This window comes from Vombatus ursinus, unplaced genomic scaffold (genome assembly GCF_900497805.2).
Source record: "Vombatus ursinus unplaced genomic scaffold, bare-nosed wombat genome assembly UNPS02014781.1, whole genome shotgun sequence".
Classification (NCBI taxonomy): Eukaryota; Metazoa; Chordata; class Mammalia; order Diprotodontia; family Vombatidae; genus Vombatus; species Vombatus ursinus.
This window is the reverse complement of record NW_020954559.1, coordinates 8,145,513-8,163,696: the sequence shown is the minus strand read 5'-3', so window position 1 is coordinate 8,163,696 and position 18,184 is coordinate 8,145,513. Positions and strand designations below refer to the sequence as shown.

Below are 18,184 nucleotides of genomic sequence, written 5' to 3'. Positions count from 1 at the left end.
ATAGATAGATAGATAGATAGATAGATAGATAGATAGATAGATAGATAGATAAATAGATATCCATGAAAGAGCCCAGGAAGAACTAGAATTTGAACTCAGAATATACGATTACATCTTTCTGCTATATCACAATGCCACTTAAGAATACAGTGATGATCCTATTCCATTGAGAAAAGGTCAGCTTATATTAAATAACTTCTACTTGAGAAGACAGAGAAGGGTATAACGCATACAGGAAGATATGTTTTAAAAAGTTAAAGTAAGCAAAGTTTTGATGTTTGAAGGAGTTAAGTGAATTAGTAGCTGGGTTCTAGTCCAAACTCCACCACAAGCCTTTGGTAAGTCCCTTAAACTTTCTGACTTGTAGAATTTTAGTACTAAAGCACTTCATCTTTAGATGAATAAAATGAGATACCAATGAGAAAAAATAATTTGTGTAAAGCAACACAGCTCTAATAGTTAATAGCAGAAACTAGAACTCTGATGTCCTGATTTTCCAGTCTGGTGCTCTATCCATTATATTGGCTTCTAAAAATATGGTTCCTCCTCCGAATAATGGGGATAATAATGCCTGCCATGCTTGATTTACAGGATTTTCCTGAGTATCAAATAAAACAATGTATTTGAAAGTATTTCCAAAACGCTAAAGCATTCTACAAATGTAAGATGGTATTATCCTAACTTCAAAAGAGCTTTGATTTAATCAGTGTGGGCATTTCCTCCACTGGCTTTCAACCCTTTCATGCCTTAATCACTGGTCTGTGTAGCTAAGACCAAAATGATTCATCACCTGGTGATGAAAATCTCTGAACTTTGCGGGGCAAAATCTTCAGACAACAGACATGCAGTCCATTGCCGACCATATTCAGAGTCTTTCTGGTTTGGCAGGGCTTGGTTGAGCTTGGCAGAGGTTGAGCTCTGCTGGCATATTCTCAAAGATCTCAAGGTTACCACCCTGCCATGATGAGGCATAAGACTAGAACTTCAGTAGCAGGGCATTATAACTATTATTCATGACTAATGATAATAATTTATATGAAACACATCATTCTCTAATAATGCTAAGCAAATTAGATGCTACTGTTTTCAGATTTATAACTGTAGAAATTTATTTTAAAAATGATTTTTATTGATCTCTTTTATTTTTACATAGCTTAAATTTTCCCCTTCATCTTTCTCTCTAAAGAAATTATTTAAAGGTATGCACACACACACACACATATATATACATACATATACATATATACAGCTATATATATATACACATATGTTTAGGGTTTTGTATTTCATTGCAAATCTATTTCATTTCCATCAAAATTATATTTATTGGATATTCAGGTCCCTCAAATGAATACTTTAAAAAAAAAACCTCAGCCTAATTGGTAAGGGAAAATATAGATTGCTTCATTTATAGCATAGTAAATGCTAGCTATTATTCAGAATAAAAATTATATGTAGTAAGGTAATGCTGATGATCAAATTTTGTGTTTTTTTATATCATGTATGTTTTGTTTCCACATTTTTATTTGAGACAAAGGACAGCAGAATAGCTTTGAATATTTCAAATATTATTTGTTTGTTCATAAGCATTCATTGTTTACAATACAACTATGGAAAACAATAGAATATTTTTCCCAACTTTAGGGGTAAAATTGAGTAAAATATGTGAATTATAAAAATTGCTCCATTTTAAAGAATCATTTCATTTTATACCAGGTGCAGCATTTGTTTTCCATTGTTTTATTACTAAAAGTTAGTGGGGAAAAAATTTTAGTATAAATTTGATGTACATCAAATCTAGTTAGAATGACATATTCTATAAAGTAAACAAGCATTTACAAAGCTATCAGTTCCAAAAATGTGGATATAGTACTTCAGGAAGGATATTGATAAGCTTAGGAATAGAGAGGAATAACCATTATGGTGAAAGTCCCTGAGTTCATGCAATATGAAGAATGGATCAAGTAACTGTGTGGAGTGTTCAGCCTGCAAAAGAGAAATCTTAGAGGCAAACATAATAACAGTTTTCAAATTTATGAGGGGCTGTCATGTGGAAGAGTAATTAAACTTGTTCTTTTTGGCCCTAAAAGACAGAACAATGGACCATAGATGGAAATTGAAAAGAGGCAAATTGATTTAGGTTAGATAAAAGAAAACCATATACTACATAAAAGTAAAAAAGTCTGGAGCGTCTTGGTAGGTAGGGGTTTCCTCCTTAATTGAGATCTGCAGGCAAAGGTTGAATGACTACTTATAGGCAATACTGTAGAGGAGGTTTGATTCAGTTATTAGTTATACCATTGAAGTCTTTTCCCATTCTGATATTCTGTGATCCTTATAAAAAGCTACTCTGGTACAGCCATTTGTATAGTGTATAGTGGTTACATTTGCAGGGCCTTACCTATTAATCAGTCCAGGTGATCAGTTAAGAGACAAGGATGTCTGTCATTATCCTAACTCATGTTTATAGAGTGTTTTATGGTTTAAAAATCTCTTTTCTCATCTCAACCCTATGAAAGAGGTATAACAAGTTTTATCAGACTCGTTTAATGGATGAAGAAATTGAGTGTCAGGCAATCAATGTCAGTTGACATTGACAATGAGTGTCAGTTCAAGCAATGTTTTCCAAGTCATAATAAGCATAAGAGATAGGGTTTGATTCTGGGTGTTTCAGCTGCAAGATCAGTGTTATTTCTCTTATGTACACAATCCCACCTCTCTAGGCCAAAGAAGAAGTTCAGATTAGTCTGTAACCAAACACTGATGATATTTTTTGGTGGAAATCAAAACAAATCAAAACAAACAAACAAAACTGTATATTAGGTAGACTTTGAAGACTTTGTTCATCTTAATAGCTAATATGTCACCAACTCTTGCTTCTGTCTCTTTCTTTCCATTCACATGACTCTACCTTCATCCCTTCTAGCTGGTATTGTGATAGCTTCTGCTTCAAATTTTTTCCCTCTTCCATCTCTCTTCCGCTGCTTTGTTAAAATGATATTCCTAAATGGTAGGACGGATCACATCAGTTCCCTGTGCAAAAAGGTCCAGTGGCTCCCTCTTATGGCCAGAAGAAAATGCAAACTCCTGTGTTTGGCATCAAAGTGCTTAGTAAATAGTAAATGCTTAATTTTTTTTTCCATTCCATTTCACCTAAAGCCCTTTACTATATGGTTCTGATCTATCTGTCCAGGCTTATTGCTTCTATTGCATTATTCCTCATTCATGAACTCTGCTCCAGCTAATGTGGCCCACTTACTCTTTTCCATACATTCCGTTCCATTTCCCATCTCTGTGTTTTTGCAAAGCCTGTCTATCCCTCATATCTATAATGAATTCCCTCCTCACTTTTTCTCTAGCTTTTTCAAAACTCAGTTCAAGCACCATCTCCTACAAACTTCTATTTTAAAAAATCAACCAATAAACATTCATTATATGCTAGGCATTATGCTTAGCCTGGGTATTCTCAGACAAAAATGAAACAATTTCTGCCTTCAAAGAACTAATGTTGTAAATTTTAAATGTAATTTTGTATTTAAATGTAAACTTTTAAATGTAATTTTGACCCTTGCCTTGTCCTCTTGTCAGTCACCTACATTTACTTTGTATAGATTGTTTTGTTTACTGGCCTATCTTTCATATTCTCCCCAAAATAATATAAATTCCTTGAGGGCAAGAACCATATCATTTTTGCCTTTGTATCCCCATCATCTAATCCAAGAGCACACAGTAACTACTTAATACTGTAAATGCTTGTTGAACGAACAAAGGAAATTTTTTTCCTGCAATAATTTGAAGATGTAATTTAGACTCAGACTACAACAAGTTCATGAAGAAAAAGGTGAGCCTTTTTCCTTCTGGAATTGAGGGTGTTTTCTTGTGTTTAAAACATGCATTTCTAATTTTGTACCTTTCTTACTACCTTTCTGTTATAAATACAGTATTCAAAACAAATATTCTACTTGTTTTGATATTCATATGTCTTTTAAGTATATGTTATTTTATTTAAATGTCCTTTAATCTCCCAAAGAAATGTGCAGAATTAGTGTCAGTGGGGGGAAAACAAAAACAAAAACAAAAACTATTATATCAAGATGGTGGACTAAAAACCAAAGCTATATTTATTTTTCATGGCATTTTCTAGAGACCAGGTACTGTGAGTTACCTATGTTTTTAATCATTCTGTCCTTCACCCAGTGTTTTACACACAAAAGATACCCAATAAATATTTTTGGAAATGAATTCAAGATTCCTCAAAGGTTGGCTTTTTTAGTTATGTGTGAAAACAACAAATAGTACTGTTTTAAAGTGACATAGACTGAGATATATGTTAGTTTCTGGGACCCCAAGACTCGATCAGTGACAGACAAATGGAAATATTTGTATTTTATTCATTTAAAAAATAAAGTAGTGTGACTAGATGATCTCAAAGATGATTCCTTGAAGTTCTGAGAGTTTATGAACCTACTTCAATCAATTTATTTTCTAGAATTATATTGACATTTTGGTTACTCATTTTTTGATTAGGTAAAAAAATTGGAGAGTTAGAAGACAAACATGAAATGTGTAATCCTCTCTCTCTCTCTCTCTTTTTGGTCTCTGTCTGTCTCTCTTTCTCTCTTTGTCTGTCTGTCTGTCTCTGCCTCTGTCTCTCTGTTCTCTCTGTATATGAATACAATAATGTATTCTACATATTAGCATTACAATAAGGCATTAGATCTACATATGATAATGGACACCTTCAGTTGTATTTCCTTCACGTTCATTTCTTTGTTCATTGGCTCTGTTGAGAATTTTAAAAGATAAGACTGTTCTCAAAAAAAACCAAAACAAACAGCTTTTTTTACCCAAATCTTAAGCACAATTAAAGATAATACACTGGGTATGCAAACTAATTTTCTAATGTCTAATTATATAATCCTAAAAACAAAAAAAATTGAAACTTTATAAAATAAATGAATTTGGAAAATTTAAAGAAATAAAGAGAAAATTTCTGAGAAATTAATGGGCAGTTGTATTTCTATACTATTCTCAGTATCAACTTTATAATAATTGGCAAAATTTCAATAAAAGATGCATTTTTTATGATTGACATGCTATTTTTTTCAAAGACTCTCCATCTAAATATATAAATGGAATTAATTGACAAAATAGACACTACAATAAATAGCATTTCAAGCTGAGGTTGATTTTCACTTAATTGTACCTAATATCACATTTAATATTATATTTAATATTATGTAAACTGTTAATATTTGATATGCAGATGAACATCAATGCTCAAAGAGAAGTATTTGTAAGCACATCTTACCATAATTTTATTATTATAATACTTATATCTGAGTTTCACTTGGAATAAGGTATTATTTCACAGGGGTTCTTTTAAAACATTAGTTGATATTAATATATATTTTTCAAAAATGCTAAGGAGTTATCTAGCTAGCTTGCTAGCTAGCTAGCTAGTTATCTATCTAGATGATTTGTTAAATATGATGACATGCAGAAAATGCAGCACTCCTCCCGAGGCTTTTTTCAAAGGCAAGGACACTTTAAATATGCATTTGATGGCCCCCAAATACATTGTGTTTTCAGTGACCTGCTCTAATGTCATAATTACTTACAAGAATATTAACAAATTTGTGAATTGACTAAGTGCCAAGCAGACATATAATTTTTAGATCATTAAATAACCCTGTAAAGCTATTGCTTAAAAATGATTAAGCCAAGAGCCAATAGATACTCCTTGTCAAATAGCCCACAAATTACGTGGAAAAAAAGTAAGAAAAAGCATTACTAAACTCAAATATATTGTCAAATTGGAACTGAAAGAGTCACAAAATATGCACTAAACTTGAGTGCTATATCAGGTCTTGGTTTGTATTCAGACCTCTAGCCAGACTCATAAATTTTTGATACAGTGTGATGCACAAATGGCCATATATATCTTGGGTCCAGATAGAGCATATTTGCATATTTGCACGTGATAAATGATTTGATTCATCTATCAACAGCAGGGCTAAGCCCTGGAAGAATGATCAATAAGAAGCTCTTAACTAAAACCAACTTGTGATAATGAAATGTTTTAATGATGGCTCAACCATCAGGTTCCATTGCATTTTGAAACACTTTTTTTTTTAAGTCAAGCTCTTATATTGGATATTACATGAACATCAGGAGGGGCTGGACTGTGGTAGCAGATTTTTTACCTGTTGTGCTCATCTTGACTGTGGAGGTAGCAGTTCATGGTATTCACTAAAAAGTTAAACAAGCGGCTATATATTGTCTTGGCTAAGAGGTCACGATAAAATTCAGCAGTTTCTACAGTATGTCGTCTTGTTATTGTATCCCCTATAAAAAATAAAGACAAAGAAAATAAGACAAAATCTTAATGGCTTCCTTAACCCCCAAATCAAACTTTTAGTAACTAATTTAGCCTGATAGAAAACATTAATTTCCAAGTGAATGTCTTCTTCTCAGTAGCACATAGTGCTATGTCTGGTGCTTATAGGAAATACTCGTTCAATTAAGGGAATGGAGACATGAAGAAAGGCTGAGGCAAATCACCATATTGGGATCCATCCTAAGAATGACTTCTAAGGATACTTCAACTTAAGAATTTATTGCAATATCCTTTTTAATAGGTATTTGATATGAGTATTTCAAATACCCCTGTGGATATTGTGTAATTGACCTTAAAGAACTATGTTGTTTTATCTTTGACAAGGATCTACCTTTTGACAAGCTTCATTCCTTATAAGGTTGCTGATAATATATGAAGATTTATTTGAGATTTACCGTCTATTAATAAAGTCAGTGTGAAGGCTTTATATAGATTGCTACTCAGACCAATTCAAAAAATAAAATCAAATGAACACATATTTACTGATCACCATCATGACAGATGCTATAATTATAAAAAGATCCAATCATTGACCTCAAGAACTTTATCATCTATTTAAGCAACATTACAAAAAAAAAGGCATAAAAATTTAAACAATGATAACAAAATTCAAATGTCAGTTCAAGCCAACAACCAGAACCATATATCAGGGTAGTACATGATTATTTACTAAGTGAATTTCACAAATAATGAAGAGATCCTTTCAGGATAGGGTGATCCATCCAAGCTTTCATGAAGTGACAGAATCGGTGCTGATTCTTAAAGGTTAGGCAGATTTTGGTTAGGGAGAGAGAATTCTAGGAAGACTGAACGTTCGATTAGAGAGCACAGCCATGTAAGTTAAGGGGACATTCATTGGATAGCAGTGAAACTAGTTTGCAAAGTGTAATTAGTTCATTTAATGAAGCAGTAAGCAATAAACCAAGAAAGGTAAGTTGCAACAAGATTGCGGAGTACTTTAGAGAGTGGGTGAGTAATATGGAGTTAACCGTGTAGACAATAAGGGGTCACTGCATGTTTTGGATATGAAAAATAATGGAAGTGTTGTTTTAGAGGATAAATACTCTAGTTACAGAATGCAGAAAAGTTTGGATGGAAGAAACTGTAGTAATGGAGATGTTAGCAGCTTCTCGCATAGGCATGAAATGAGAACATTAGTAACTGGTATTGTAGCAAGAAGAATGGAAAGGAAAGTAGAGATGTGAGAGTATTTTTTATAATTAAATTTATTTATTTATAGTTTTCAACATTCACTTCCATAAGATTTTGAGTTTAAAATTCCCCCCACCCCACCCCTCACTGCCCAAGTGTGAGGGTTATTGTAAAAGACGGATTGGTAGAAGTCGAATTAAAAAAAAAAAACAACAGTGAGAGTCTAGTTGAAATTAGATTGCATGCAATTGTAGTGGGCTAAGTCATCTCAATTTCATAAATCCAGCAAAGCTTTGTAGGCCTAGTCCTCATAAATTAACCATAAAGCATTTATTAATGTTTCATGATTAAATACTTATTACATGGCAGGTACCGTGATAGGTGCTGGAGATATGTGATTTCAAAGAACTAATATTCTTCTGAGGGAATACTACATGTTCATAGATAGGTAAATACACAGAGCAATTTTAGTATCTTATGTATATAGGGGAACTAAACTACTAAAATTCAGGAAAGGCTTCCTAGAAGAGGTGGTACTTGAACTCAGACTTGAAGGGAGCTATAGATTTTAAGACACAAAGAAAGTCAACAAAAGACTGATTCTGTTGGGGAATTGCTCAGGCAACCTGAAACTGACACTCAGAGAAAGTGAGTGAATCAAATAAGAATTCGGGTAATGATAAATTGGGAAAACAATGAATTGGGAAAGCAATTGGAAGTCTAGGTAAGAGAGAAGAATGAGGTCAATATGTGTGAGTGTGGGGGAAATGAAAACAATGGAAAGAAAGATGTTTAAAATAGAGGACTTATAAGATCCTATTATCAGAATAGCATCTTATGAGACCATCCGAACTGGAGCTAGAGTTATGTGTGCAGTATGATGGAATGAGCACTGAAGTAGAGTCAGAAGGCCTGGTTTCATCTTCTAGCTAGAGGATAGAGTGTTCATCAGATACTGCTGAGATGGATTGTACTTGTAAGATGCCCCTCCACTGTCTATAACGTCTCATTCAACTGTAATTCCTGAGTATCTCTTCTCCAAAGTAAGTATGTACACTGTCGTGTTCTTTTAGTTTAAAGCTCATTTCTTTACAAGGGTTTTATAAAATGTCAGAAGCCCTTGCTTAGCAAGAATTAAAAGACTTCCTTTAAGTTCTTCTATATTGCTTCCTTCAGAGGCTTGGTTAGTCTGCAAACTAGTGATTCTCAGCCCTACATGCTAAATTCTTCACAAAGAAAAAAAAAGTTTCTTCTATTTCATGTCTTCAGGCTTAATTTGGACTTTTACTCCTGGTCCATGAGCTTGGGTCAACCTGTCAGAGATGTCCCCCTAGCTAATAGTGCACAGTGCCATATACCTCCCATTTTTAATCTCCGAAGGCTAGTCTAACAAGGTAGATAAGGAGATTGCCCAATAACCAACAAAGAGCTCTTTTTTGAAAACCTTAATTTCTTCTATTCTCTCAAGTAGATGAGCAGGTGGAGAATAGGAGTGTAGACAAGCTAAATCCTGAGAGCAAGGTCATGGTATTTTTTTTACCCCACCCCTTTCATATCCTTTTGCTTCTTAGCTAGATTTCTGAACCTTTCAAATGTAGATATAATCAGCCTAAATCTCAGTGGGGCTTTGGAATCACATCAATATATCAAGGCATCATATCATTTCCATGCTCAAAATTTGTCAGTAGATGGCTGTTCCTTCTTGATTAAAATAAAAATTCCTTACTTTGTCATTTAGAGCCCTCCACAGTTTGACTCCAAGTAACCTTTCTGGCCTTGATTCACACTACTTCCTTTCATACACTCTGTGTTTCAACCCAATTAGACTTCTAGCTATTTCCCATACTTGGCATTTTTTCTCTTATCTCTATACCTTCATCCAACTGTAGTACCCTCCCTTATATCCAGAATACTCACTCTATTCAGAATACAGCCCAGGCACCTGTTTCCATCACTTGTTAATTTTCTCTCCCTTATCAAATTACCTTGTATTCATTTGTGCATGTTTTATTCCACCAGTAGAATGCAAGCTGCTGGATGACAAATTTTTGTTTGTTTTTTTTAATCCACTTATCACCAGCATCTAGTATAGAGTCTTGCACATGAAATATATTTAATATATGGTTAGTGAATTGAATTTTTGAATTAAGTTGAAATGATTTATCAGATAAACAGTGAATAAATCAGAAAAATTAGTGAAAATTTGAATTAGAGTTCTGTAAATAGTGACTAGTTAAAAAAGAGGGAGTGGGACCAAACAGTTACATCTGGACTTATTTCCCATGTTGTAAATATAAATAGAGAAGAGTTTCCTAATAGAAGTCTAAATGATACCAAATGTCAAAGTATAAAAAAAAATTACCTTTGAAATACTGAATATCAGTTGTTAAGGCAGACACTAACTCATCTGGTGATACCTGGAGCATTGCAGCCACTAAAATGAAAAAAGTTAATTTATACAAGAATTTAGCCATGTAATTTACTATATCATTGTGTATATTCTATTTTATAACTGAGAAATTTGTGTGCATATAATTATATAGGCATTTTATATAGGCCTTGTGAAAACTATATACGACAAAAAATGAACTAATATTTTAATCACTATAAGTAAAAGGAAAAGTCAGCTTACAGTAACCAGGCCCTTAATTGGGTCTTGTGGTTCTGTAATTTCTATTGTAACACTGCTTTCCTTTTTCTTACTTGCTGAAGAGAGGTTTTTTCCAATGCTTGTATGGATCATCTGGGTATTAGACAGAAGGTATGTTACTAATTGGCAACCTGTGTTTATAAGCCACTTTAAAAAGATTTTGAAGTGACCAGCCGGGCAACTTCAAAAGAAGAAATGCGTTTTGGCAAGACTTTGCTAAGGTAATGAAATCTGTTGGAATCAAAATTCTTTACCTCGTGACAATACCACAGAACAGTTTTTTTTGGGGGGGGGTAATTACAAATTTCAATAAATATAAGGCAAAAATGTCCTTTCATAATGAACTTCAATAATGTCACACAATTATATAAACGATCATTGTCGTCTGTTCCTTACACTCATACATATTTATAAAAGATAAAAAATGGTAAGTAAGAAGTTATGTCCATATTTGCTTTCCATATTAACTGATGAAGCCCTGGCTTCTCTGTACTATGTCTCCATCTAGTGGTCAGTTTCTGGGATTGCTTTTCAGTGTAACTAAGGAAGGGATGTCAGAAGGTCATGTTGCACTGACCTTGTTCCAGCAGCTGGAGGTCAGACACGAATGCTGTGTCAGCGTCTGTCAAAGCAGTAAACCGAATGTCTCCAATATGTAAAACTGCTGCTATAATCACAAACAGATTCTCCACCTCCTACACATTTATAAATAAAAAATATGAACAGTGCTGCTCAGCATACAGATTAAAGGAGAAATCTTAAAAAGGGGGGGGATATATGATGAAAAATGTCACAATAACAATTGGCCTATCTTGAAAGGTCTATTTTTACAATAGCCTTAATGCTACAGATGACAATGGAAAATGAAAAATAATATTTAAATGTAGATCTCAGGAGATAGAGGACCTGGATTGAAATCTCACTTCTTATGCTTACTATTTGTGTGAATTTGAGAAATTCACTTAGCCTCCATGGGACACCTCATCTGTAAAAGGAGTGGGGTAGAGCTCGTGCCTCTGAGGTCCCTTCTTGTTCTTGTTTTGAGCTCTTTCTCCAATATTAACTTTTAAAAAATGGCACATGCAGAAAAGCAGCCATATTTCTACATGAAATGAATTACTTCTAGATGGATATGATAATGAAAAAAATAGTTATGCAGATGATGATGATGACAGAGAGGGTGACACCTAAAAGCTCCATTAACTAAACCTCTATGAATCTTTAAAAAAAACTGTAAAAAGAAATGGAAAACAGTATCCTCAAAGATGCCTGAATGATACAAGACATCAGCTAAGAGTGGATTAAGGTGATGGCTTGTCTAAGATGCGGTCCCTATCAGTGACAGAATAGGGATTGAAAGTCTCTGCTTCTCCTGAAATGCTTTTGACACTATACTTTTACTTCAATCAGAAAGAATCTCAGTGCTTGTTGAATTGCCTAGGTCATCAGGGACACACATTATCATCCGTATTTTTAATTTAGATAATCCTGTTTTGAAGGGAAAAAAATCTGCTAGATCCCTCTATATAAATAAAAAAGTGGTATTTGATGAAGTATCCCCACAAAACGCTTTCAATACCCTGATATTTTAGGTAGAACTCAGCAAAAGGACAGTTCAGCAAAAAACTCTTTTTGGGAATAAGGGGCTAGAAAAATGAGAAAATTTTCTATTGAATATAAGGGTAAGAAGCAACAGGTAGATAGTTTCAAACACTTTTTTGTTTAATTGGTTATTTTTCCTGTATTAATATTTACTTACAAAATTCATAGTGGAAGACTCCCTAGAAAATAGAAAAAAGAAGGGAAAATACCTAAATAAAAACAGAAGTAAGTATGGGGCAAAGAAGATGCAGAAATGGGCAAAACAAAGTAAAAGCTATGATAAGGAAATGAATAAATAAAGCTGCTCAAAAACCTCATCTCAGAAAAAGAAGTTTCCAGTCTCTATCAAGAGATCCAGAGTAAAGGAAATTTTAATAGGATATTACATACACTCACATAAGCAAGTATGTGTACATTGTACATGTATGTGTGTATTTATACGTGTATATGTGTGTGTATAACATTTGTAAAGAGGACTCTTTCCCAGGATTCAATTCTTAATAAAGCTCCTTTGATACTTCTAGAATCTATAATTTCGTAAAATTGCAGCTTTAGAACTGAAGTGGCCTCAGAGTTCGTTATGTCCACTTCATTCATTTTACAGAAGAGGTGGAGTGGCTTGCTGAAGGTAAGCCAGCTAGTGAGTGGTACCGCCATGATTCAAACCCTGTCCTCTGGTTTCAAAACCAATGCTTTTTCCACTGACCTGTCCTGTTTCCTCAGCCTATGTATTAGCGTAGGTTACATTCATTACTATAGAAGATCATTTTGACAGCTTCTGTGACTGAAGAAGTCATCACTCCATAGGGAACTTGGTGATGAACCTCTTTAAGGCTTGCTGGTCCTCAGACAAGAGATGCACAACCTGTTACAAGACCTTGAAGCCTTCACAGGCTAGAAGAGGTTCCATGGCACACATTGAGAAAACAAGTTCCATGCCACATCATAATGAGGCACTGGTATAAGTGGACTTAACTGTACAAATGTAAAAGGTTAGGATCAGAGGACTAGATTATACAAAAGCAAATTAGCCAATCTGCAAAGTGCCTGGCATATAGTAAGCACATAATAAATGCTTGTTGACTGACCAACTAACTGACTGGATTCTATAGGTTCTTATCTCCTTTTTTCTTGCTCTTTTTTTCTATCAACAAGGGAAAAATATCCAATAAACATCCACTCTGTAACCAGAAATATAGGATTGTTTTCAAGGAAACACATCAGAAAGAACAACACACACACACAAAACTTATTTCCGTGCCAGAATTCTCACACAGGACTAAAGTTTCAAGCTCAGGTGAGAAGAGGAGGAGGCAACAAATGGAAATTCAGAGATGGAAAAGGAGAAAGATAGAGAAAGAGAGACAGAGAAAAGATAGAAAATGGGGGTGGAAGGAGAATCCAAGTGAGATAGAGGCACTGTGAATGAAAAAGCAAAGATCTAGGCTCAGAGAGAATGCAAGACAGTGAAAGAATCATTTCCTTTTTTATTATTTATTTTATTTTCTTTGGCTAGGCAATAGGGTTAAGTGACTTGCCCAGGGTCACATAGCTAGTAAGTGTTATGTCTCTTAGGCTGGATTTGAACTCGGGTCCTCCTGACTTCAGGGCTGGTGCTCTATCCACTGCGCCACCTAGCTGCCCCTAATGAATCATTTCCAAGCAGCACTTTTCTCTGTTAATAGCCTACTTTTCTCAATAGAAGATCACCACCTCACACCACTATCCCTGGCCTAGGCTGCTCTCCAGACCTTCTCATTGTCATTGTCACACATTCACATACACAAGTACACTCATACTCACAACAGTTGTTCCTATTTGGTTAGGGGAAAGAAAAAGGAGTTCAAAATGTCACCCTTTCTCCTTTTAAGAATCTTGGGAAAAGGGGACAGAGAGAACTTTGTGAAGTTTGAATATCTGTATAAATATATGCATGTGTGTATGTATATATATATATTTATGTGCATATATAATATATAGTATATATGTGTGTATGTGTGTATATATGTATGTATATATACATATATATGTATATGTATACATATGTGTGTGTATATATGTGCATATATATACATATATATATATAAATATGTGTCACCTTACATTTCTGGCAGTTATCATTTGGACTGAGAAAAAGTGGAGGTAATTTGGAAAAGAAATATAGACTTGTAGAATTTCAGAAGTTTCCATCTGTAGCATTAGATTTTTTTTGTTATTGATACATCTTTTTTTTTTTGGTGAGGCAGTTGGGGTTAAATGATTTGCCCAGAGTCACACAACTAGTGAGTGTTATGTGTCTGAGGCCAGATTTGAACTCAGGTCCTCATGACTTCAAGGCTGGTGCTCTATCCACTGCTCCACCTACCTGCCCCTATTGATACATTCTTTAATCTGATTGTTCAGCTTGGCATCTATTCTAGATATTGATGAATCTTTAAGTGTATTTTTCTTTTTTCTTTTCAAAATATCTACAGTACAAGTGACTGTATAATTTCCCAAATGAATCCAATATTTCATTCCTTAGTGTTTTGGTCTTCTACAAATAGGAAGCTAGAACTATTATTTCTCTTGTGTGCTTGTTGATATAAATTTCATATAACCTCTTCTATCTCGGTTAAATATGGGATCTCAGTGAAACATGTATGATGGGCACAACTCACCAAATTACCAAATCCAACAGCAATCAAAGCTTGTTTCAGAGTAGCCATTTTCTCTCTGTTAACAGTGCTTGCTGCTATGGATGTGTCTTCCAGTATGGACCGGTTCAGATACCTGTGGAGGAGAAAAATAAAAAAGAAAGCAACAAAAACAACGAATAACATTATGGCTTGGCAGACTGTCAAGCTCCTGTGGTTATAAACCATTTCAGCCAACTTTGGTCTCCCACTGCAAAGGAAATCACACACAAACACCTGAACATAATGTACTTATTGGTATGCTTACAGGAATGTCAACACAGAACACTTGTTCTGCCCTCTGAAAGAAGAACACTTGTGGTACCATAGCTTATTTATGTCACCAGTTTCCCAAGGCTTCCTTTAACTATTCATAGTCAAGTAAAAGGACAAGATTCCTTGCAAATTTTTTGAATGGATGCCAAACTAATACATTTGTAACTTATGATTAGTAAAGGGACTTATTTTTCCTTCTGGGCAATATCTTACAACTGTAGAATTGCAAAGAAAGTAAATGTGAAAGCTGTCTTCCCATTTGTACATTTCACGAGTTTAAAAACAATTAATGGTGAGTTGAAGTTCCAGGACAGATCATGGTTGCCATGATAATACTAAAATCAAGGGTAATGACAAGGTATCCCATGAAACTAATCTTCAATTTCAATTCAGTGTGCCAACTCCCCAAGGAACATGGCACTCATAAGGGAAAGATATGACAGCTATAAAGGGCTTCTTGATGATTCTAATAACTCACCTTCACAAGAAGAATATGATGGTAAATGTTTAGCAACCAACTTTCTGGGGGGGCAGGGAATGCATGTATTACACACTTTAAAGCTAATTCTGCATTGTTAAGGTTTTTTCTATCACTTTCTTAAGCCTAGAAAATCAACAAAACAATAAATTTAGACCTAATTTATGGTATTTGCATATTTCCCAGTTGTAAATGTTCACTTTAAAAATTTAAACATCAGTTGAACCAATTTAGCCTGGTTCCAGACTCTCTTGGTCCCTTCAAGGAGATGATAAGTAGGATACAATGGCCTGAGATCATTGGAAAGAAAGTTGTCTCCAGAAAAATGGGAAACTCTCATGAGCAAAATTCTGGACATTATACTATAACATTGTCTTTAAAGGAAATTAGATTATTTTGGCTGATTTGTTCTTAGTGAAGGAATGCCAGTATGTGGTGATCACTTTCCCTTTTTAAGCATTCACAAACTGTTCCATTAATCATTTTTCTTAAAATTTGCCTGGAATTAAAATCAAGCTTACCAAGTCTATTCATGGCTTAAAAAAAAAAAAAAAAGAACTGAAACATGATAGTTTTCTCCTGTACATTTGTCAACTCATATATGTTTAGCTTTGCACATACTATTTTAAAAGTGAGTTCAAGGTTTTCAAACTCATTTAGAAGAGGGCAACCATGGTGGCGATGAGATTAAAAAATTGTATTATACAAAGATTAGCTGAAGTAACTGGGGATTTTTAGTCAGAGGGGAAAAAGAGATATAATGGGAAAATGATAGCTCTCTGTGTTGTCATCTGGAAGAAAGACTAAATTTTTTTTCTTTTTTTTGCTAGACAATGGGGTTAAGTGACTTGCCCAGGGACACACAGCTATTAAATGTCAAGTGTCTGAGGCCAGATTTGAAATCAGGTCCTCCTGACTCCAGGGCTGGGGCTTTATCCACTTCACCACCTAGCTGCCCCTAGATTTTTTTTTTCTGTTTAACCCTGGAAGTAAGAATTAAGGAATGCTCTCCCCCTCCATATATGTGAATATATATAAATATATTTTAATATATATACAAATAATATATATATATATATAAAATTGAATAAGTACATAAATATATTTTGGCCCCAAATCTGCCTCTTTAATACATACACATACACACACACATACATGTAACATACACATGTGTGTATACATGTATACACATATTTATGTACAGTTATACATATACACACAGATATGCATACATGTACATATACATGTGTATATACATACACCTATATCTACATATATGCATATGTCTTTACATACCTATATGCATATGTGTATGCGTATGTGTATATATACCTGTGTATATATATATATGTGTATATATTAAAGAGGCAGATTTTGGGGTCAAAATAAGTAAGACACAAATTAGAAACAAAAGTGAAATGGGATTTCTCATGAGAGTCGTGCATTCATCATTACTAAAGGTCAAGAGTCCAGATGACTACTTGTCAAGGGTCCTGTAGAATAAATTCTAGTCTAAGAGGTAGGGACATCCAAGGCCTCTTCAAATTCTTGGATCTATCAATTCAAAGAGATTGGGATGTTCTGGCATTAAAATATGTACATTTAACTTAATACTTCAAAAAAAGTATTCCTGGTAGCGTCCCTTTCATTGTCACAACCTACGCAGCTACTACCTTTCCTTTCCCTGTTATGATCATAGCTTGAAATTAAGATTATACAAAGAATTCATCTAGAAAACAATAACAAAACTGACACTCCACTAACAAGGTTTTGTCAAAATCTTTTTTTTTTTAAATACTGCTTTTGTTAATGGCTCTTTCAGATTTTGTTTTGTTCGAGTTTTCTTCTATAGCCTGAAATCTGGTAAAAAGATGACTCAGCAAAGAACATGATGTTTCATGCAGCTAATTTAGGATTTCAGATATTATTATCCACCTCAGTGTCATTAGTGTGTTCTTTTTTTGCAAATTGATCTATTAAGAACTATCAAGAACACTATACCTTAAAGTGGAAGGATAGGTAAGGGGTGGAGCCAAGATGGTGGAGTAAGGCAGAAACTCACCTTAACTCTCACCCAAATAATTTCAAATACCTTTAAATGATGACCCTAAACAATTGTAGAGCAGCAGAACCCACAAAAAGATGGAATGAAACAATATTCTAGCCCAAGACAACTTAGAAAGTCAGCAGGAAAGGTCTCTTGCACCAGGGTGAGAGAGGAGCACAGCCCAGAATAGGCTATGCCAGTGCAGACTGGGCCCAAGCAAACCAGGAGCAGGTCTCAGGATGACTGAATCCCCAGGAGGTTACAGGGGTCTCTTTGCTGGAACTGGGGGCAAGACTCTGTTGCTTTACCCATACTCAGATTCAGGTCACAAGTCCTGGGTGGCAGTCCCAGGGTGAGGAGGAGCACTAGTATAACAGAGCTTGTGGCCACAGTGGAATGAGAATACTCCTCACAGTTACAGGGCAGAAAAGAGTGCTTATGATCGCTGCGTAGGCCAGGACAGTAGTAAATACCTCTCCTTAGATCATACCACCCTGGTAGAACTGAAAACTTGCAGGTCCCTAGAAGTGTCTCTGAAAACACCTATATAAAGCCCCTGCAGCTTGGGACAGTGAGCCCTCCACACTGGGAACAAAGCCCTTCTTTAAGAAAGAATTAAAAGTCAAGTAACAGACTGGGGAAATGAGCAAAACAACAGGAAAAATATTCTAATCATAGAAAGTTAGTATGGTGACAAGGAAAATCAAAACATACCCCAAAGAATATAACAAAGTCAAAGCTCAGTTGGTCTCAGGCCATGGAAGAGCTCAAAAAGGATTTTGAAAATCAAGTAAGAGAGATAGAGGAAAAATTGAGGAATACAAATGACAGTGATACAAGAAAAGCATAAAAAACAAGTTCACAGCTTGGGAAAGGAGACACCAAAAAATGTGAAGAAAATAAC

General features: G+C 34.6%; 1 protein-coding gene across 1 annotated transcript in view; it reads right to left on the bottom strand.

The window, feature by feature from the left end:
- LOC114046108 (unconventional myosin-XVI-like) overlaps positions 1-18,184 on the bottom strand; it is a 682,808-nt gene that overhangs the window by 303,839 nt on the left and 360,785 nt on the right. The window contains exons 17-20 of the mRNA XM_027866362.1: positions 14,465-14,576; positions 10,780-10,897; positions 9,915-9,986; positions 6,207-6,348 (exon numbers count right to left, since the gene is read on the bottom strand). Of these exons, the coding sequence (XP_027722163.1) occupies positions 6,207-6,348; positions 9,915-9,986; positions 10,780-10,897; positions 14,465-14,576 (444 nt within the window). The remainder of the gene's footprint in view (positions 1-6,206; positions 6,349-9,914; positions 9,987-10,779; positions 10,898-14,464; positions 14,577-18,184) is intronic.